General features: G+C 40.4%; 1 protein-coding gene across 1 annotated transcript in view; it reads left to right on the top strand.

Moving 5' to 3' along the window:
• The window catches only part of POLN (DNA polymerase nu), a 157,914-nt gene that overhangs the window by 63,400 nt on the left and 76,646 nt on the right, over positions 1 to 17,868 (top strand). The window contains exons 13-14 of the mRNA XM_004265219.3: positions 273 to 326; positions 941 to 1,006. Coding sequence (XP_004265267.2) covers positions 273 to 326; positions 941 to 1,006 — 120 coding nt within the window. The remainder of the gene's footprint in view (positions 1 to 272; positions 327 to 940; positions 1,007 to 17,868) is intronic.

Here is a 17,868-nt window from a genome sequence, read left to right on the forward strand (position 1 = left end):
CTCGGGAACTCTCCCTATATCTTTGCAACTTTTCTGTAAAAGGAATTATTCCAGGACAAAGTTTATTTTAAAAGGGGTAGGGTGACGTCTTTCTCTGTTGGTCATTGTTATTTAATTCTGGGCACCACATAAGGCCATTTCAGGGCCTCCTGGAGTCACCGGAGGTGACATCAGTGACACATGCCCAGCACTCTGTGAGACACTGCTTTGACACTTGTTCCTAATTTAAACACTTAAACACAGAAAGTGATTACTTTTGTCTTGTAATCTAGGTGCACAAGATCAAGTCAACCTTTGTAGATGGATTACTAGCTTGCATGAAAAAGGTAACTAAAGCTAAGAAAAAAGATACCATGATTGGGAATATGGCTTACACATGGGTTCAGATACATGTAGAATTTCTTTAAATAATCTAACATTCTTGAAACTATGAACCATGATTTTGTTATCATTTAGGTCTATAGCATAAGTTGACATTATACCTTAAAATCTCATATTCATGTGGAAGCTCTACTGCTGACCACGTGCTTTCACATCTGTTATTGCATCTCTTTTCCGTAGTCATTTGAGGGACATGTTGTTTTAGTTCATGCATGAGGAGTCTGCAGTCAGAGGTGTTCTGTGACTTGTCTGCGGCCACACAGCAAGTGACAGCCCCGGTCTGGGGTGCACAGCCCCACCTTGAGTCCACGCTGCAACCCCCATGGCACGTCAGCCCACGTGTCCTACTGCAGCTTCTGCATAGCCTGGGGGAGAATCTCCTTCACCCTGATCACATGCAGGAATTTGTAACCCCACGGACATTGGGTTGGGAGTGTAGGGCCCGTGGCTCCTGGTTCTCTGGACAGAGCAGTGAGCGTTGTGTGCTGAAGGGGCCAGCGTGTTTGTGACTTCGCACGGCACTGTCAGAGCATAAGCTGATTCTTTCCAACTGATAAAGGGCTCCGTTTCCTCCACGTGGAACCAGACTGGAACCGTGACCGGAAGACTGTCAGCCAAGCATCCTGTAAGTTAGCTCTTGTTAAATGCCTGTTTCTGTGTCGGGACTGCAGTTTTGCCTAGATGTGTGTTTGTCTGTGCACTTTTTGTTTGTTAGAGGAGACCCCATACTGATAGGCTGTGGAGTTTTTTCTGTTTATTAATTCAGCCAATGTTCATTTAGCACATACTATGGGTTTTTTTGTGGTTTTTAAAAAAAATTTTTATGGTAGTGTATAGACGTCCATGTCACTCTCTCACTTTGTCCCAGCTTACCCTTCCCTCTCCCCGTGTCCTCAAGTCCATTCTCTAGTAGCACATACTATGTTTTGGGCACTTAGTGGGGGATCAGGACACTACACGTGTGAAGTGTTGAGTTAGTGGGGGGGTCTTCACATCCAGAGAGGCACGCACTCTGGTGCTGAGGGCAGGAGGGACAGACACCTCTTCCCACCCCATTCTTCATTTTCAGATTTGTACTGGACAGGTGGCTTCCCCAGATTATCTCTCTTTTTTTTTGGCTGTGTTGGGTCTTTGTTGCTGCGCGGGCTTTCTCTAGTTGTGGCGAGTGGGGGCCACTCTTCATTGTGGTGTGCAGGCTTCTCATTGCAGTGGCTTCTCTTGTTGCAGAGCACGGGCTCTAGGTGCATAGGCTTCAGTAGTTGTAGAACACGGGCTCAGTAGTTGCAGCTCACGGGCTTAGTTGCTCTGTGGCATGTGGGATCTTCCCAGACCAGGGCTCGAACCTGTGTCCTCTCCAGATTATCTCTTGCTGAGCTTTATTCTCTTCCAGAAATTTCTCACGTCTCGGGCTTGCGAAAACCTTGCTAGCACTCCTCCCAGGTTTTCTGGGATGCTGTAGTTTTACTTATTTATTTTTCTGTTATTTCAATTGAATTTTTTGAAAAAGGAGATAAACATCATGTGTGCATTTGGCCCCCACCTTTGACTCAAAGTGTACATCATCATTTTAACAGCTGCATTGTACTCTACTTAGTGGCTGTCCCTACTGAGGGTCGTTTAGATCGTTTTCAGTTTTAATTATTTTATATGTGCCATAAACTTACTTGTACAAATATTTTTGGTATGTTTTCTGTTGATTTCCATAGCATAAATTCCTGGAGGTGGAACTTCTGAGTCAAAGTATATGTGTATTTTTAAGGCTTTGCATTGCCAAATTGTCCTCCAGAGAAAAAAAAGTTTTACGTTCCCAGTCAATTTGTAAAGTGTTTGGTTCCCTACATCCTTGCCAGTACAGGGAGTCTTCATTTTGATTACTAGTTCATGGCTTGATCTTTAAATATCTGTTCCTTTAAACATTAAGTGAGGTTGACTATATAAAAGTTAATCTTCTGTGAGTTGTCTGTTCATGTCATTTTGCACATGTCTCTGGAGGATGTATATTTTTTTCTATAGGTATAGAAAAGCTCTTTATATAATAAAGATCAACCCTTTGTAAAATACTGAGTTCTTTTTCTCCGTTTGTCTTTTGCCCCTTAATTTTTAAAATATATAATGTTTGCTATACTTAAAATGGCTTTTTCATTATACAAATAATATATAATTCTAAAGACTTCAAACAATAGATAAAAATATAAATAACAAAGTAAAAGTCACCTGAAATGCCACATCATTAACATTTTAGTGACCATACTCTATTTCTTTATGCACACACGTATGTGCGTGCACTCACACTGCACACACATTTACATGACTGGGATTATATCATACATGTTTTTTATTGCAGACACTCCCTCACCACACCCATATCTCAGCCCCTTACCCTCAGGCCCGGTGCCATTGGAAGCTCATGTTAGCAGCCTATAGAGTGTACATCCATATTTTCCTCCAGATTTATAATAAAATCTTATACAGACCCATATGTGTGTATATATATATATATATATATATATATATATACACACACAGAGACACAAAATGACTTTGTCATTCTTATTTTACAGAATTAGAATTCTATTTTTCTGCCTCTCGCTTTTCTCTCTCAGCAACAGCTCATGGAATCCCTGCAGTTCCTCTGACAGGGTCCTGTTTCACCTTTTTTAAAAATTGAAGTATAGTTAACTTGCAATATTATATTAGTTTTAGGTGTACTACATAGTGATTTGATATTTTAACATTACACACCATACAGCGTTATCACAATATTATTGACTATATTTCCTGTGCTGCACATTACATCCCTGTGAGTTATTTTAAAATAAATGCCCTGTTTCTCCATGTCCCTTTTGGAGTTGGGACCATCTTTCTTCTTTCCTGATGTCAATGGAAATAATTAATTAACAATCTAAAATAAGATAGAAAAGAGTTTTATTTGACCCAAACTGAGGACTGTAGCCCAGGAGACACAGATTCAAGAAGCACTTGAGTTGTGTTCTGTCAGACTACAAAATGGGGGAGGTGTATGAAGGCAAAATACTCAAGGTTACAGTTAGTTGCATGAGTTGTCTATAGGGAATTATAATTGGATGTGGCAAGAAGTAAGGGTGCTTGTTAAGCATGGATAAGTTGGGGTCTGAGATGGTTGCATAGTTACAAGCGGGGGTGGGGGGGACCTTGAGACCATAAGGTTGTAGCTGGCAGCTGCTAGCAGATATGGTTTTGAGAATGGCTGGCGGTGTCCTGGAGCTTTATACAGTTCAGGAAATTCACATTCTCAGTGATGTAGGAATGTGTCTGAAACCACATCCACACTGGCCACCCAACTTCATCCTGGATGCCTGAACCACAGTTGCCCCATTTTGATTTCTAAATGCATTCTTTTCTGTACTGGTTAAAGCAGATGTACAATGCCTATTTGACAGGCCATAAGAGAGGCTGTGCTAGTTAGCATAAAGTTCAAGCCAAATCATGTGTAAGCCAGGATGACTTCTCCAAACCTCAATATGTGAAAATTTCTTCCATCGCCTGATATAGGCATTCAGTGATATAAATTTAATCCCAGGTACTGCTTTCTGGCATTCAGTAAATTCTGGTATGTTGTATTTCACTTTCATTTAGTTCAGAATCTTTTCTAGTATGTCTTCTTTGACCCATGGGCTATTTAGAAGTTTGTTACTTAGTTTCCAAGTAATTGGTGATTTTCCAGTTATCTAACTGTTACTGATTTCTAATGTAATTTCACTGTGGTCAAAGGATATACTCTGCATGGCTTGAATCCTTTTAAATTCATTCAGACTTGTTTTCTTGCCCAGAAAATGGTCTATCTTGGTAACTGTTCCATGTGCACTTGAAAAGAATGTTCATTCTGTTAATGTGGGTGGAATGTTTTGTAAATACCAATTAGATCAAGTTGGTTGACGGTGCTGTCCGAGTCTACTATATCCCTGCTGATTTTGTCTGATTGTTCAGTCCATTGTTGAGAGAAGGGTATTGAAGTCTGCAGCACAACTGTGGAATTTTCTTTTTCTCCTTACAGTTCTACCTCTTCTATATTCTTGTAGTTTTTGCTCTTTTATAAGGAGCAGAAACATTAAGAATTTTGTCCGCCTGATGAATTTACCCTTTTATTTCTATGAAATGCCCTTTTTATACCTGGTAATATTTATTTGATCTGAAATATATTTTGTCTAATATTAAAATATTAATTTAAAAATAATTAACAAAATACATCAAAGATAATTTTAGAAATAATAAAATTAATAAAAATGTAATTTAATATTAATGTTAAAATAGCCACTGCAGTTTTCTTTTGACCAGCGTTAGCAGGGCATTTTCCATCCTTTTACTTTTAAACTATCTCATTATATATAAAGTACATTTATTGTAGGAAGTATGTAGTTGGTCTTGCTTTTTTATCCCTTTTGATAATATCTGCCTTTTGATTAGGATGTTCAGTCCATTTACATTTTTTTTGAATTTTTGAATTTTATTTTATTTATTTTTTTATACAGCAGGTTCTTATCAGTCCATTTACATTTATTGTGATTATTCATAGGATTAGATTTAAGTCTGTTATCTTGCTTTGTGTTTTATATTTATCCCAATTGTTCTTTGTCCCCCTTTTCCTCTTTTTCTGGATTTGGATTGAGTTTTTTAATGATTTTTTGATTTTTAATGATTAAAAATTTTTAAAGTTTAAATTCATTAAAGTTTTTTAATGATTCTCTTTTATCTTTTTTGATGTATTAGCTGTAACTCTTTGTTTTGTTATTTTAGTGGTTAATTTAGGGTTCACAGCCTACAACTTTAACTTACCACAGTCTATCTTCAAGTAGTTATGTCATCCCACATATAGTATTGTATAAGAACCCTACACTAGTACAGTCCCATTTCTCCTCCTGGCCTTTGTGCTATGATTGTCTTTTATTTTACTTTATACCTAAGTTATAAATTCCACAATATATTTTATTTTTGTTTGAATAGTCCATATCTCTTAAGTAGATTTAAATAATAAGAAAAATCTTGAATATTTGCCCATGTAAATTTTCAGTGCTCATTTCCTTGTGTACATCCAGATTTCTACTTGGTATCATTTTCCTTCTGCCTAAAGGATACCCTTTAACATTTCTTATACTGTGGGTTTGCTGTTGATGAATTCTTTCAGCATTTGTAGGTCTGAAAATATCTTTATTTCACCTTTGTTTTTAAAAGTTACTTTTGTGAGGTATAAAATTCTCAAATTCTCAGTTGAAAGTTTTTTCTTTCAATACTTTGAAGATGTTACTTCACTCTCTTCTCTCATTGTTTCTGCTGAGAAGTCTGTCATCATTATCTTCGTTTCTCCATCTGTAATGTGTCTTTTTTTTCTGGCTGTTTTTAACATTTTCTCTTAATCACTACTTTTGAGAAATTTGATTATGATGTACCTTGGTGTAATTTTTTCATGTTTCTATGTTTCAGTTTCTTGGATCTGTGGGTTTATAGTTTTAATCAAATTTGTAAAATGATTGGCAATTATTTATTCACGTACTTTTTGTGTTCCTTCTTTCTCCTCTCCTCTGGGAACTCCACTTATAATTACATATAGTAGGTCACTTGTATTTGTCTCATAGCTCACTGAAACTCATTTTTCCTCTTTTCCTTGGATATTTTTCCTGTTTCAATTCGGATAGTTTCTATTGTTATATCCTATAGTTCACTAATCTTTTATTTTGTCGTGTCAAATCTGTTGTTAATCCCATTGAGTATCTTTTCCACGTTAATTATATGTTACAGTTTTCATTTATAGAAATTTACTTTGGATCTTTTTTATGCCATCCATGTCTCTACTTCATCTTTAATATATTGGATACAGTTGTAGTAACTGTTTCAGTGTCCTTGTCTGTAATTTCAGCATCTGTGTCCATTATAGATGATGTGTCCATTCAGTAGATGATTACTCTAGTTAGGACTCCATTTTCCTGCTTCCTTGTGTGCGTGGTCATCTTTGTTTGGATACCAGACACTGTGGATTTTACATTATTGGGTGATGGAACTTTATGCATTACTGTAAATATCCTGAGCTTTGCTCTGGGTTAGGTTACTTGGAAACAGTTTTTTCCTTTCTGGTCTTGGTTTTATGATTTGTTGGGCAGGCCCAGAGAAGTGCTTCTTATAAAACTAATTATTCCCCATCCCTGAGGAAAGACCTTCTGAGTATTCTACCTATTGTCTATAGATTATGAGTTTTCTAAGAATGGCTGATGGGGGACTTCCCTGGTGGTCCAGTGGGTAAGACTCCACTCTCCCAATGCGGGGCGCCAGGATTCAATCCCTGGTTGGGGAACTAGATCCTGCATGCATGCCATAACTAAGAGTTTGCATGCTGCAACTAAAGAGTCTGCATGCTGCAGCTAAGAAGTCCACATGCCACAACTAAGAAGCCTGTATGCCTCAATTAAAAGATCCCGCATGCCACAACTAAGACCTGGTGCAGCCAAAGTATAAATAAATAAAAGAGCTTAAAAAAAAAAATGGCTGGTGGGAACAGGAGACTTTCCTGTCCGTGTGTGAGTGTTGTACACAGTTTCCAACCCCTTTAGATGGCTTTTTCCTAGCCTTTGGTAGTTTGCTCACAGGCGTGCACTATCAGTTCTCTGTTGGATACTCAGCTCTCTGCTGGGCTCAAGAAAATGATGATTTTATAGATTATCTGTCTTTTCTAATTATTAGGGTGCTTTTCAATTGTATACTTCCCAGGTGGAAGTAGAAGCTCCCATCTAATAATTTTTAATCCACCTAAAACCCTGCATTCTTTCTGTCCTCTTCGCCTCGGAGAGTACATTAATCAGTATTTGTTTTATCAGAACCTCAGTCTTGTGTCCCTCTGAGGTAGTCCCTGAACTCCCCCTTCGTGATGCTTATTACATTGTGGTTTAACTGCCTGTTTACTTCTGTGTACCTCACTGGATTGTAAATTTCATGAGAACAGGGACCTTTCCCGCCTGCTTCACTGACTATTTCCAGGCCTGGCTCTGTACCTGGAACACGGTAGGCGCCAAGTTTTGATTGAATGAAAAACTGGACGTGTGATCCACTCTCAAGTCGTCTTCCAGTGTCTCAGGGTCACCTGGTTCAGGACATCATCGAGATGGCAACGTGTTGACGATGGGGGCCAAACCCTTCTCTGTGCTGGACCATCACGCCTTCGTCCCTGGCCTGAGTTGGTCATTGGTCTCCCGTTGGTCTAGATTCCCCTCTTCCCCTGACTCTGATACTTCAGGGGTCACGCCTGTCAGTCTGTTTTGTGCGTCCCTCTCATGCCTACTGTGTTTTTACAAGACCTTCTCCTGGGAAGGTGCCGAGCACCTGCCAGGAGCCGCATTCTTACCATCTCTTCATCATCTAATACCTCCTTATCAGGCATGGCTTTAGATGTCCCTTCTAATGTTTCCACGTCGACAAGGCCAGTTTTTGTCAATGCCTGCATTTCACTGCAGTGCCATTCGCGGTACTGGCTCAGAATTTATCAACATTTTGTAATTCAAAATATCTGACCTTTCACATTGTATTTTTATGAATTCTCTAGTATCCAGAGTCCTCATTCTTCTTCTAGTTAGTGTTTAAAAAAAGTTTTTTAATGTTACAGTTTTAAAAATGTATTGATTGGAAATGTTAAAATCCAGCCATTGTTTAGCTGGATTTTTGCTTTAGTTCCTTTGTGAATCTTTTTTTTTTCCACATCTTTTTTGGAGTATAAATGCTTTACAGTAGTGTGTTGGTTTCTGCTTTATAACAAAGTGAATCAGCTGCACATATACCTATATCCCCATATCCCCTCCCTCTTGCGTCTCCCTCCCACCCTCCCTATCCCACCCCTCTAAGTGGTCACAAACCACTGAGCTGATCTCCCTGTGCTGTGCAGCTGCTTCCCACTAGCCATCCACTTTACATTTGGTAGTGTATATATGTCAGTGCTACTCTCTCACTTTGTCCCAGCTTCCCCTTCCCCCGTGTGCCCTCAAGTCTGTTCTCTACATCTGCATCTTTATTCCTGCCCTGCCACTAAGTTCATCAGTATCACTTTTTTAAATTCCATATATGTGTGTTAGCATACGGTATTTGTTTTTCTCTTTCTGACTCACCTCACTCTGTATGAGAGACTCTAGGTCTGTCCACCTCACTACAAATAACTCAATTTCATTTCTTTTTACTCATGAGTAATATTCCATTGTATATATGTGGCACATCTTCTTTATCCATTCATCTGTTGATGGACACTTAGGTTGCTTCCATGTCCTGGCTATTGTAAATAGTACTGCAATGAACATTGTGGTACATGTCTCTTTTTGAATTATGGTTTTCTCAGGGTATATGCCCAGTAGTGGGATTGCTGGGTCATATGGTAGCTCTATTTTTAGGTTTTTAAGGAACCTCCATACTGTTCTCCATAGTGGCTGTATCAATGTACATTCCCACCAACAGTGCAAGAGGGTTCCCTTTTCTCCACACCCTCTCCAGCACTTATTGTTTGTAGATTTTTTGATGATGGCCATTCTGACCGGTATGAGGTAATACCTCATTGTGGTTTTGATTTGCATTTCTCTAATGATTAGTGATGTTGAGCATCTTTTCATGCATTTGTTGGCAATCTGTATATCTTCTTTGGAGAAATGTCTATTTAGGTCTTCCACCCATTTTTGGATTGGGTTGTTTGTTTTTTTGCTATTGAGCTGCATGAGCTGCTTGTATATTTTGGAGGTTAATCCTTTGTCAGTTGTTTCATTTGCAAATATTTTCTCCCATTCTGAGGGTTGTCTTTTCACCTTGTTTATGGTCTCCTTTGCTGTGCAAGAGCTTTGAAGTTTCATTAGATCCCATTTGTTTATTTTTGTTTTTATTTCCATTTCTCTAGGAGGTGGGTCAAAAAGGATCTTGCTGTGATTTATGTCATAGAGTGTTCTGCCTGTGTTTTCCTCTAAGAGTTTGATAGTGTCTGGCCTTACATTTAGGTCTTTAATCCATTTTGAATTTATTTTTGTGTATGGTATTAGGGTGTGTTCTAATTTCATTCTTTTACATGTAGCTGTCCAGTTTTCCCAGCACCACTTATTGAAGAGGCTGTCTTTTCTCCATTGTATATTCTTGCCTCCTTTGTCAAAGATAAGGTGACCATATGTGCATGGGTTTATCTCTGGGCTTTCTATCCTGTTCCATTGATCTGTATTTCTGTTTTTGTGCCAGTACCATACTGTCTTGAGTACTGTAGCTTTGTAGTATAGTCTGAAGTCAGGGAGCCTGATTCTTCCAGTTCCGTTTTTCTTTCTCAAGATTGCTTTGGCTATTAAGGGTCTTTTGTGTTTCCATACAAATTGTAAAATTTTTTGTTCTACTGCTATGAAAAATGCCATTGGTAATTTGATAGGGATTGCATTGAATCTGTAGATTGCTTTGGGTAGTATAGTCATTTTCACAATATTGATTCTTCCAATCCAGGAGCATGGCATATGTCTCCATCTGTTTATGTTATCTTTGATTTCTTTCATCAGTGTTTTATAGTTTTCTGAGTACAGGTCTTTTGCATCCTTAGGTAGGTTTATTCCTAGGTATTTTATTCTTTTTTTATTCTTTTTGTTGCGATGGTAAATGGGATTGTTTCCTTAGTTTCACTTTCTGATCTTTCGTTGTTATTGTATAGGAATGCAAGAGATTTCTATGCATTAATTTTGTATCCTGAAACCTTACCAAATTCATTGATTAGTTCTAGTAATTTTCTGGTGGCATCTTTAGGATTTTCTATGTATAGTATCATGTTATCGGCAAACAGTGACAGTCTTACTTCTTCTTTTCCGAGTTGTATTCCTTTTATTTCTTTTTCTTCTCTGATAGCTGTGGCTAGCACTTCCAATACTATGTTGAATAAGAGTGGTGAGAGTGGACATCCTTGTATTATTCCTGATCTTAACCTGAAATGCTTTCAGTTTTTCACCATTGAGCATGATGTTTATTGTGGGTTTGTTGTATATGGCTTTTATTATGTTGAGGTAGGTTCTCTCTATGCACACTTTCTGGAGAGTTTTTATCATAAATGGGTGTTGAATCTTGTCAAAAGCTTTTTCTGCATCTTTTGAGATGATCATATGGTTTTTATTCTTTAATTTGTTAATATGTTGTATCACATTGATTGTTTTGTGTATATTGAAGAATCCTTGCATCCCTGGGATAAATCCCACTTGATGATGGTGTATGATCCTTTTAATGTGTTGTTGGATTCTGTTTACTAGTATTTTGTTGAGGATTTTTGTGTCTATGTTCATCAGTGATATTGGTCTGTAATTTTCTTTTTTTGTGATATCTTTGTTTGGTTTGGGTATCAGGGTGATGGTGGCCTCTTAGAAAGAGTTTGGGAGTGTCCCTCCCTCTGCAATTTTTTTGAAGAGTTTGAGAAGGATAGGTGTTAACTCTTCTCTAAATGTTTAATAGAATTCTCCTGTGAAGCCATCAGTACTAGACTTTTGTTTGTTGGAAGATTTTTAATTACAGTTTCAATTTCATTACCTGTGATTGGTCTATTTATATTTTCTAATTCTTCCTGGTTTGGTCTTGGAAGGTTGTACTTTTCCAAGAATTTGTCCATTTCTTTCAGGTTGTCCATTTTATTGGCATATAGTTGCTTGTAGTAGTTTCTTATGGTCTTTTGTATTTCTGTGGTGTCAGTTGTAATCTCTCCTTTTCATTTGTAATTTTATTTATTTGAGTCCTCTCCCTTTTTTTCTTGATGAGTCTGGCTAAAGGTTTATCGATTTTGTTTATCTTCTCAAAGAACCAGCTTTTAGTTTTATTGATCTTTGCTATTGTTTTCTTTGTTTCTGTTTCATTTATTTTTGCACTGATCTTTATGATTTCTTTCCTTCTACTAATTTTGGGTTTTCTTTGTCCTTCTTTTTCTAGTTGTTTTAGGTGTAATGTTAGATTGTTTATTGATTTTTGTTGATTGAGATTTTTCTTGTTTCTTGAGGTGAGCTTGAATTGCTATGAACTTCCTTATTAGAACTGCTTTTGCTGCATCCCATAGGTTTTAGATCGTCATGTTTTCGTTTTCATTTGTTTCTGGGTATTTTTTGATTTCCTCTTTGATTTCTTCAGTCATCTCTTGGTTATTTAGCCTCCATGTATATGTGTTTTTTACTGTTTTTTTTCCTGTAATTGATTTCTAATCTCATAGTGTTGTGGTGTCCTTCCTTATCTCTTGTAACAGTCTTTATTTTAAAGTGTATTCTATCTGATATGAGTATTGCTACTCCAGCTTTCCTGTGATTTCCATTTGCATGGGATATCTTTTTCCATCACTTCACTTTCAGTCTGTATGTGTCCCTAGGTCTGAAGTGGGTTTCTTGTAGACAGCATATATAAGGGTCTTGTTTTTGTATCATTCAGCCAGTCTGTGTCTTTTGGTTGGAGCATTTAATCCATTTACATTCAAGGTGATTATCGATATGTATGTTCTTATTACCATTTTCTGAATTGATTTGGGTTTTTTTAAAAAATAAATTTATTTATTTATTTATTATTTTTGGCTGTGTTGGGTCTTCGCTGCTGCATGTGCGCTCTCCCTAGTTGCAGCAAGTGGGGGCCACTCCTCCCTGCAGTGGCCTTTCCCATTGTGGAGCACAGGCTCCAGGCACATGGGCCTCAGCAGTTGTGGCTGGCAGGCTCTAGAGTACAGGCTCAGCAGTTGTGGCACACAGGCTTAGTTGCTCCACGGCATGTGGGATCCTCCCGGACCAGGGCCTGAACCCATGTCCCCTGCATTGGCAGGCAGACTGTCATCCACTGAGCCACTAGCGAAATATCTGGGTTTGTTTTTGTGGGTCTTTTCCTTCTCTTGTGTTTCCTGCCTAGAGAAGTTCCTTTAGCATTTGTTGTAAAGCTGGTTTGGTGGTGCTGAATTCTCTTCGCTTTTGCTTGTCTGTAAAGGTTTTAATTTCTCCGTCAAATCTGAATGTTATCCTTGCTGGGTAGAGTAATCTTGGTTGTAGGTTTTTCCCTTTCATCACTTTGATTATGTCCTGACACTCCCTTCTGGCTTGCAGAGTTTCTGCTGAAAGATCTGCTGTTAACCTTATAGGGATTCCCTTGTACATTATTTGTTGCTTTTCCCTTGCTGCTTTTAAAATTTTTTCTTTGTATTTAATTTTTGATAGTTTGATTGATATGTGTCTTGTCCTGTTTCTCTTTGGGTTTATGCTGTATGGGACTCTCTGCGCTACCTGGACTTGATTGACTACTTCCTTTCCCACGTTAAGGAAGTTTTTGACTATAATGTCTTCAAATATTTTCTCAGTCCCTTTCTTTCTCTCTTCTTCTTCTGGGACCCCTATAATTCAAATATTGGTGTGTTTAATGTTGTCCCAGAGGTCTCTGAGACTGTCCTCAATTCTTTTCATTCATTTTTCTTTATTCTGCTCCCTGGCAGTTATGTCCACCATTTTATCTTCCAGCTTACTATCCATTCTTCTGCCTCAGTTATTCTGCTATTGATTGCTTCTACAGTATTTTTTTTGTGTGTGTGTGTGTGTGGTACGTGGGCCTCTCGCTGCTGTGGCCTCTCCCATTGCGGAGTACAGGCTCTGGACGTGCAGGCTCAGCGGCCATGGCTCACGGGCCTAGCCGCTCCGCGGCATGTGGGATCCTCCTGGACCGGGGCACGAACCCGCGCCCCCTGCATCGGCAGGCAGACTCTCAACCACTGTGCCATCAGGGAAGCCCTTGTATAGTATTTTTAATTTCAGTTATTGTGTTGTTCATCACTGTTTGTTTGCTCTTTAGTTCTTCTAGATCCTTGTTCAATGTTTCTTGTATTTTCTCCATTCTGTTTCCGAGATTTTGGATCATCTTTACTATCATTACTCTGAATTCTTTTTCAGGTTGGTTGCCTATTTCGTCTTCATTTATTTGGTCTTGTAGGTTTTTACCTTGCTCCTTCGTCTATAACATATTTTTTTGTCGTTTCATTTTTTTGTTGTTGTTTTGATGGGTGATGCTGTATTCCTGTCTTACTGGTTGTTTGGCCTGAGGCGTCCAGCACTGGAGTTTGCAGACAGTTAGATAGAGGTGGGTCTTGGTGCCTATAGAGGTTAGATAGAGGCCTCTGGGAGGCCTCACTCCAATTACTATTCCCTGGGGTCTGAGGTTCTCTATTAGTCCAGTGGTTTGGACTCGGAGCTCCCACCACAGGAGCTCAGGCCCTAACTACAGCCTGGGAACCAAGATCCTGCAAGCCGTGTGGTGTGGCAAAAAAAGAAAAAGAAGAAAAAAAAAAGGAGCAATACAATAACAAAGAACAAAAATAAATAAAATTAGAAAGATAAGAACTATACTAGGAAAAATTAAAATATAATTGAAACAACTGCAACAAGGTAAAATAAAACCACAACAGAAAAAAGAAAAGAAAAGGGGGAGGGAACAAGCCAAAAGGAGCAGAACAATAACGAAGTGTAAAGAATAAAATAAGGGCTTCCCTGGTGGCGCAGTGGTTGAGAGTCCACCTGCCGATGCAGGGGACACGGGTTCGTGCCCCGGTCCGGGAAGATCCCACATGCCGCAGAGCGGCTGGACCCGTGAGCCATAGCTGCTGAGCCTGCACAACAGGAGAGGCCACAACAGTGAGAGGCCAGCGTACCGCAAAAAAAAAAAAAAAGAATAAAATAAAAGATTTATTAGAAAATATATATATATAAATGAATCAACAACAATGAACCAACAAGGTAAAACAGAACCCCAATCTAAAAGAGGAAAAAAGAAAGCCTTGGTGATGGGGGCGGAGTTTAGGCAGGGTTGTAACTTAGGCAAGGGCGGGCTTTGGGGTGGGGCGGGACCTAGGCGGGTGGGGGTTGACGTTCAAGCGTGGGGCAGGGCCTCTCCTTAGGACCTGCTCGGGGAAGGGGAGAGGCAGCACGTGGAAAGGAGGGCCTCTGGAGTGTGGAGTTCCGAAGTTTGGAGGTAGGGCCCTGAGTGAGGGTGTGTGGGTGGGGTTTAGGCCCAGCCGTTCTAGGGGGTCTCAGAGGGGGGTCTCCGAGTGTAGAGGTAGGGCCCTGGGTGGGGGTGTAGGGGCGGGGCTTGGGCTCTCCACGCGGGAGGGAGGCTTCGAGGGCAGATTAGTCCAGGGTGTCCAACAGGCTCCCCAGTGCCTAAGTGGACAGGGAAAGCATAGGGCCCCGTTCTCTTCTGTTCCTTCATGCCCCTCCCCCACTGTCCCTCCTAGGGTCTTCCCCGTCCCCACTGGACCCCTCACCGTGGGTGGGTCCTGCTGGGTGTAGGAACTCCTTCCCTCCCCCAGCCACCCCTCAGGGGTGCCGGTCCCGGAGGTCCGGCCTTTACTTTTGCTCCCCCTTCCCTCCCTCCCACTCACTCAGGATTCATGTGGCTGGAGGGGGCCTTGGTGGGCAGAGGATCAGGCCCAGGATCTCAGCAGGCTCCTGGGGGCCCAAGTGGGCAGGGGAAACCTGGCCACACTCCCTTTGGACCCTCTGCCCTCCCAATGGTCCCCCAATTTCCCCCTTCGGGTGTGGGATCCCCTCCCTTCCCCCAGCCACCCCTCAGGGGCGCCAGCCCCCTCCTGCCTCCACTTCTCCTCCCTCCTCACTCCCCCTCATGCCACACATCCTACCCTGTCGCTGGGGGTTCCTCCGTCCCCTTAGGTGTCCGTGGTCCCCCACCGGTGCCTGGTAGGTGCCCTACTTGTGCGGAGACACATCCTCCTAGTCCACCATCTTGACTCCACCTCTCCTTTGTGAGTCCTTTTTCCTCTTAGTTTTCTTTATTTTTCTAAATGTATGTCCAATATTTTATTAGCACATTTGTACTAGCCTTTTGGTATGTGAGTTGGAGCCAAATTAAGATTTTGTCATACTATGGGTGATAACTTCAAGATGGTTGATGATTGCTTGACCCCTCATGCTTCCCCCTGCCTTGAGCCTTTGTTCTCCTTACCTCTGTTAGATACCTTTTCCACTCCTAGATCCCTCAGCATATCCTCCTCCAGGTATGAGTGGCAATTTAGTTTTTGGGTTTTTTAAAATTTATTTTATTTTAGTTTTTTGGCTGCGTTGGGTCTTCATTGCTGCGCTTGGGCTTTTCTCTAGTTGTGGTGAGCGGGGGCTACTCTTCCTTGTGATGCACGGGCTTCTCACTGTGGTGGCTTCTCTTGTTGCGAAGCACAGGCTCTAGGCGCATGGGCTTCAGTAGTTGTGGCACTTGGGCTCAGCAGTTGTGGTGTGCGGGCTCTAGAGCGCAGGCTCAGTAGTTGTGGTGCATGGGCTTAGTTGCTCCGTGGCATGTGGGATCTTCCTGGACCAGGGCTCAAACCCGTGTCCTCTGCATTGGCAGGTGGATTCTTAACCACTGTACCACCAGGGAAGTCCCAGCAATTTAGTTTTGAAGACATCTGCGGTTTTCCATGTTTTGTTTATTTGTTTGTTTTTTTGCGGTACGCGGGCCTCTCACTACTGTGGCCTCTCCCATTGCGGAGCACAGGCTCCAGATGCTCAGGCTCAGTGGCCATGGCCCACGGGCCCAGCCGCTCCGTGGCATGTGGGATCTTCCCGGACCGGAGCACGAACCCGTGTCCCCTGCATTGGCAGGCGGACTCTCAACCACTGCGCCACCAGGGAAGCCCTCTGTGTTTTGGCTATAATAAATAAAGCTGCTATAAGCATTGATGTACAGATTTTTGTGCAAACTTAAGTCTTCATTTCTCTGGGATAAGTGTCTAGGAGTGCAATTGCTGAATCATATTTTTAAAAAATATATGCTGAATTTTATGTGCTAATATTTTAAAAGAATTTTTATGTGTTTATTCGTGATGGATATTGATCTGTTCTTATCTGGTTTGGTATCAGAATAATACTAGTTTCATAAAATGGGAAATGTGGAATTGTGTTAATTCTTTCAATATTTGGTAGAATTTGTCAATAAAATCATCTGGGCCCAAAGATTTATTTTTGGAGAGCTCTAAAATTATGAGCTCAATTTCCTTAATATTTATTGGCTTATTGATATTATGTTTCATATTGGATGAATTTTTATTGTTTGTACTTTTTGAGAAATTGGTCCTTTTTTTCTGAGTTGTGAAATTAATGTGTGTGTAATTGTTCATTAGCACTTCCTTATCCTTTTGATGTCTGTAGGGTCTGTAGTGATGTTCCCTATTTCATTCCTGACATTGGTAATTTGTGTCTTCTCTCTTTTTTCTTTGTCAATCTAGCTAGAGTTTTGTCAATATTATTGACTTTTTCAATGAAGCAGCTATTTGTTTCATTGGTTTTTCTCTGTTTTCAATTTTATCAATTTCAGTTTTTCATTATTCCCTTTCTTCTACTTGATTTGGGTGTATTTTGCTTTTCTTTTTCTAGGTTCTTAAGGTGGGATATTAGATTATTCCTTTAAGACTTTTCCTTTTTTCTCATGTATGCATTTTTAGTGCTATAAAATTTCCTTCTCACTGTTGCTCTAGCTGTATCCCACAAATTTTGATATGTTGTATTTTGTCAAAGAAAAAATGCACCAGACAGAGTTAAACAGGCAAGGAAGAGTTTATTCAGGATTATTGCAATAAGGGAGAGAGATTGAACTACTCCAAATGCAGTGAAGACAGCAGGAGATTTATAGCTAATGGGGAGGGGAAGGGGTCAGTGGGTGGAAAATTACTAAGAAGAACTTGGTGAGGTACGAGGGGTTGGGGGGATTCTTGCTAAACTGCTTGCTAAACTTGCTAAACTCAGCCACAGTTTTTGCCTGTGATATTTGAAATAGTACAGTTCTTGTCTAAAAATTTCCTATCCTGCTAGAGAGTGCAGGCCTTTGTTGGGGCTTTTGGTCAGTGGCCATCAGCATGTCTAGGTTACTGGCTTCTTCAACACCCAGTCTGAGACTTGTGAAGCAAAAGGAAACCCTGGGCCTCACCTTCATGTAATCCTTGGTCCTGTGGTCCCTGGCCAGTCTGCCTTCCTCTCTCCACTTGCAGAGCTGTCTTGTGTTTGTTTTACACACAATGGCTAGGGTTTTAGTTGTACCAGTGGGGGAAGAGGGGGAGTGTCCGTGCCGTCCTCCTGGAAGTGCAGTCTCCTTATTAGCAGCATTAATGGAACAAAAGATTTGCTTGCACAAGGATGGTTTCAAAACACTGTCTGCTGTGTATTTCATTCCCAGCACCTCTTGCTCCTATGAGACTGCCCACCCTTGGGGCTGAGGCCTCTATTTCTTCAGAAGGAGAGGGGGATACAGCTGAGGATAAAGAAGTCTGTGTTCAGCTCTGGCTTTCAACACAGAACTTGTGAAAGAGCACAGCAGAAACAAGAAAGTATCAGAAATGAAGATCAGAAAGTGTTTGGGGTGTTTTTTTTCTTTTTTTAAAAAAATTTCAGAAGCTTCCCTTTAAATACCAAGACTCAGAGACTTGTATTTTCAGAGTTTATAAGGTAAGGTATGCAAGATATGCTATATGGGCAGGTC

The sequence above is a fragment of the Orcinus orca genome, chromosome 4 (genome assembly GCF_937001465.1).
Source record: "Orcinus orca chromosome 4, mOrcOrc1.1, whole genome shotgun sequence".
Lineage (NCBI taxonomy): Eukaryota > Metazoa > Chordata > Mammalia > Artiodactyla > Delphinidae > Orcinus > Orcinus orca.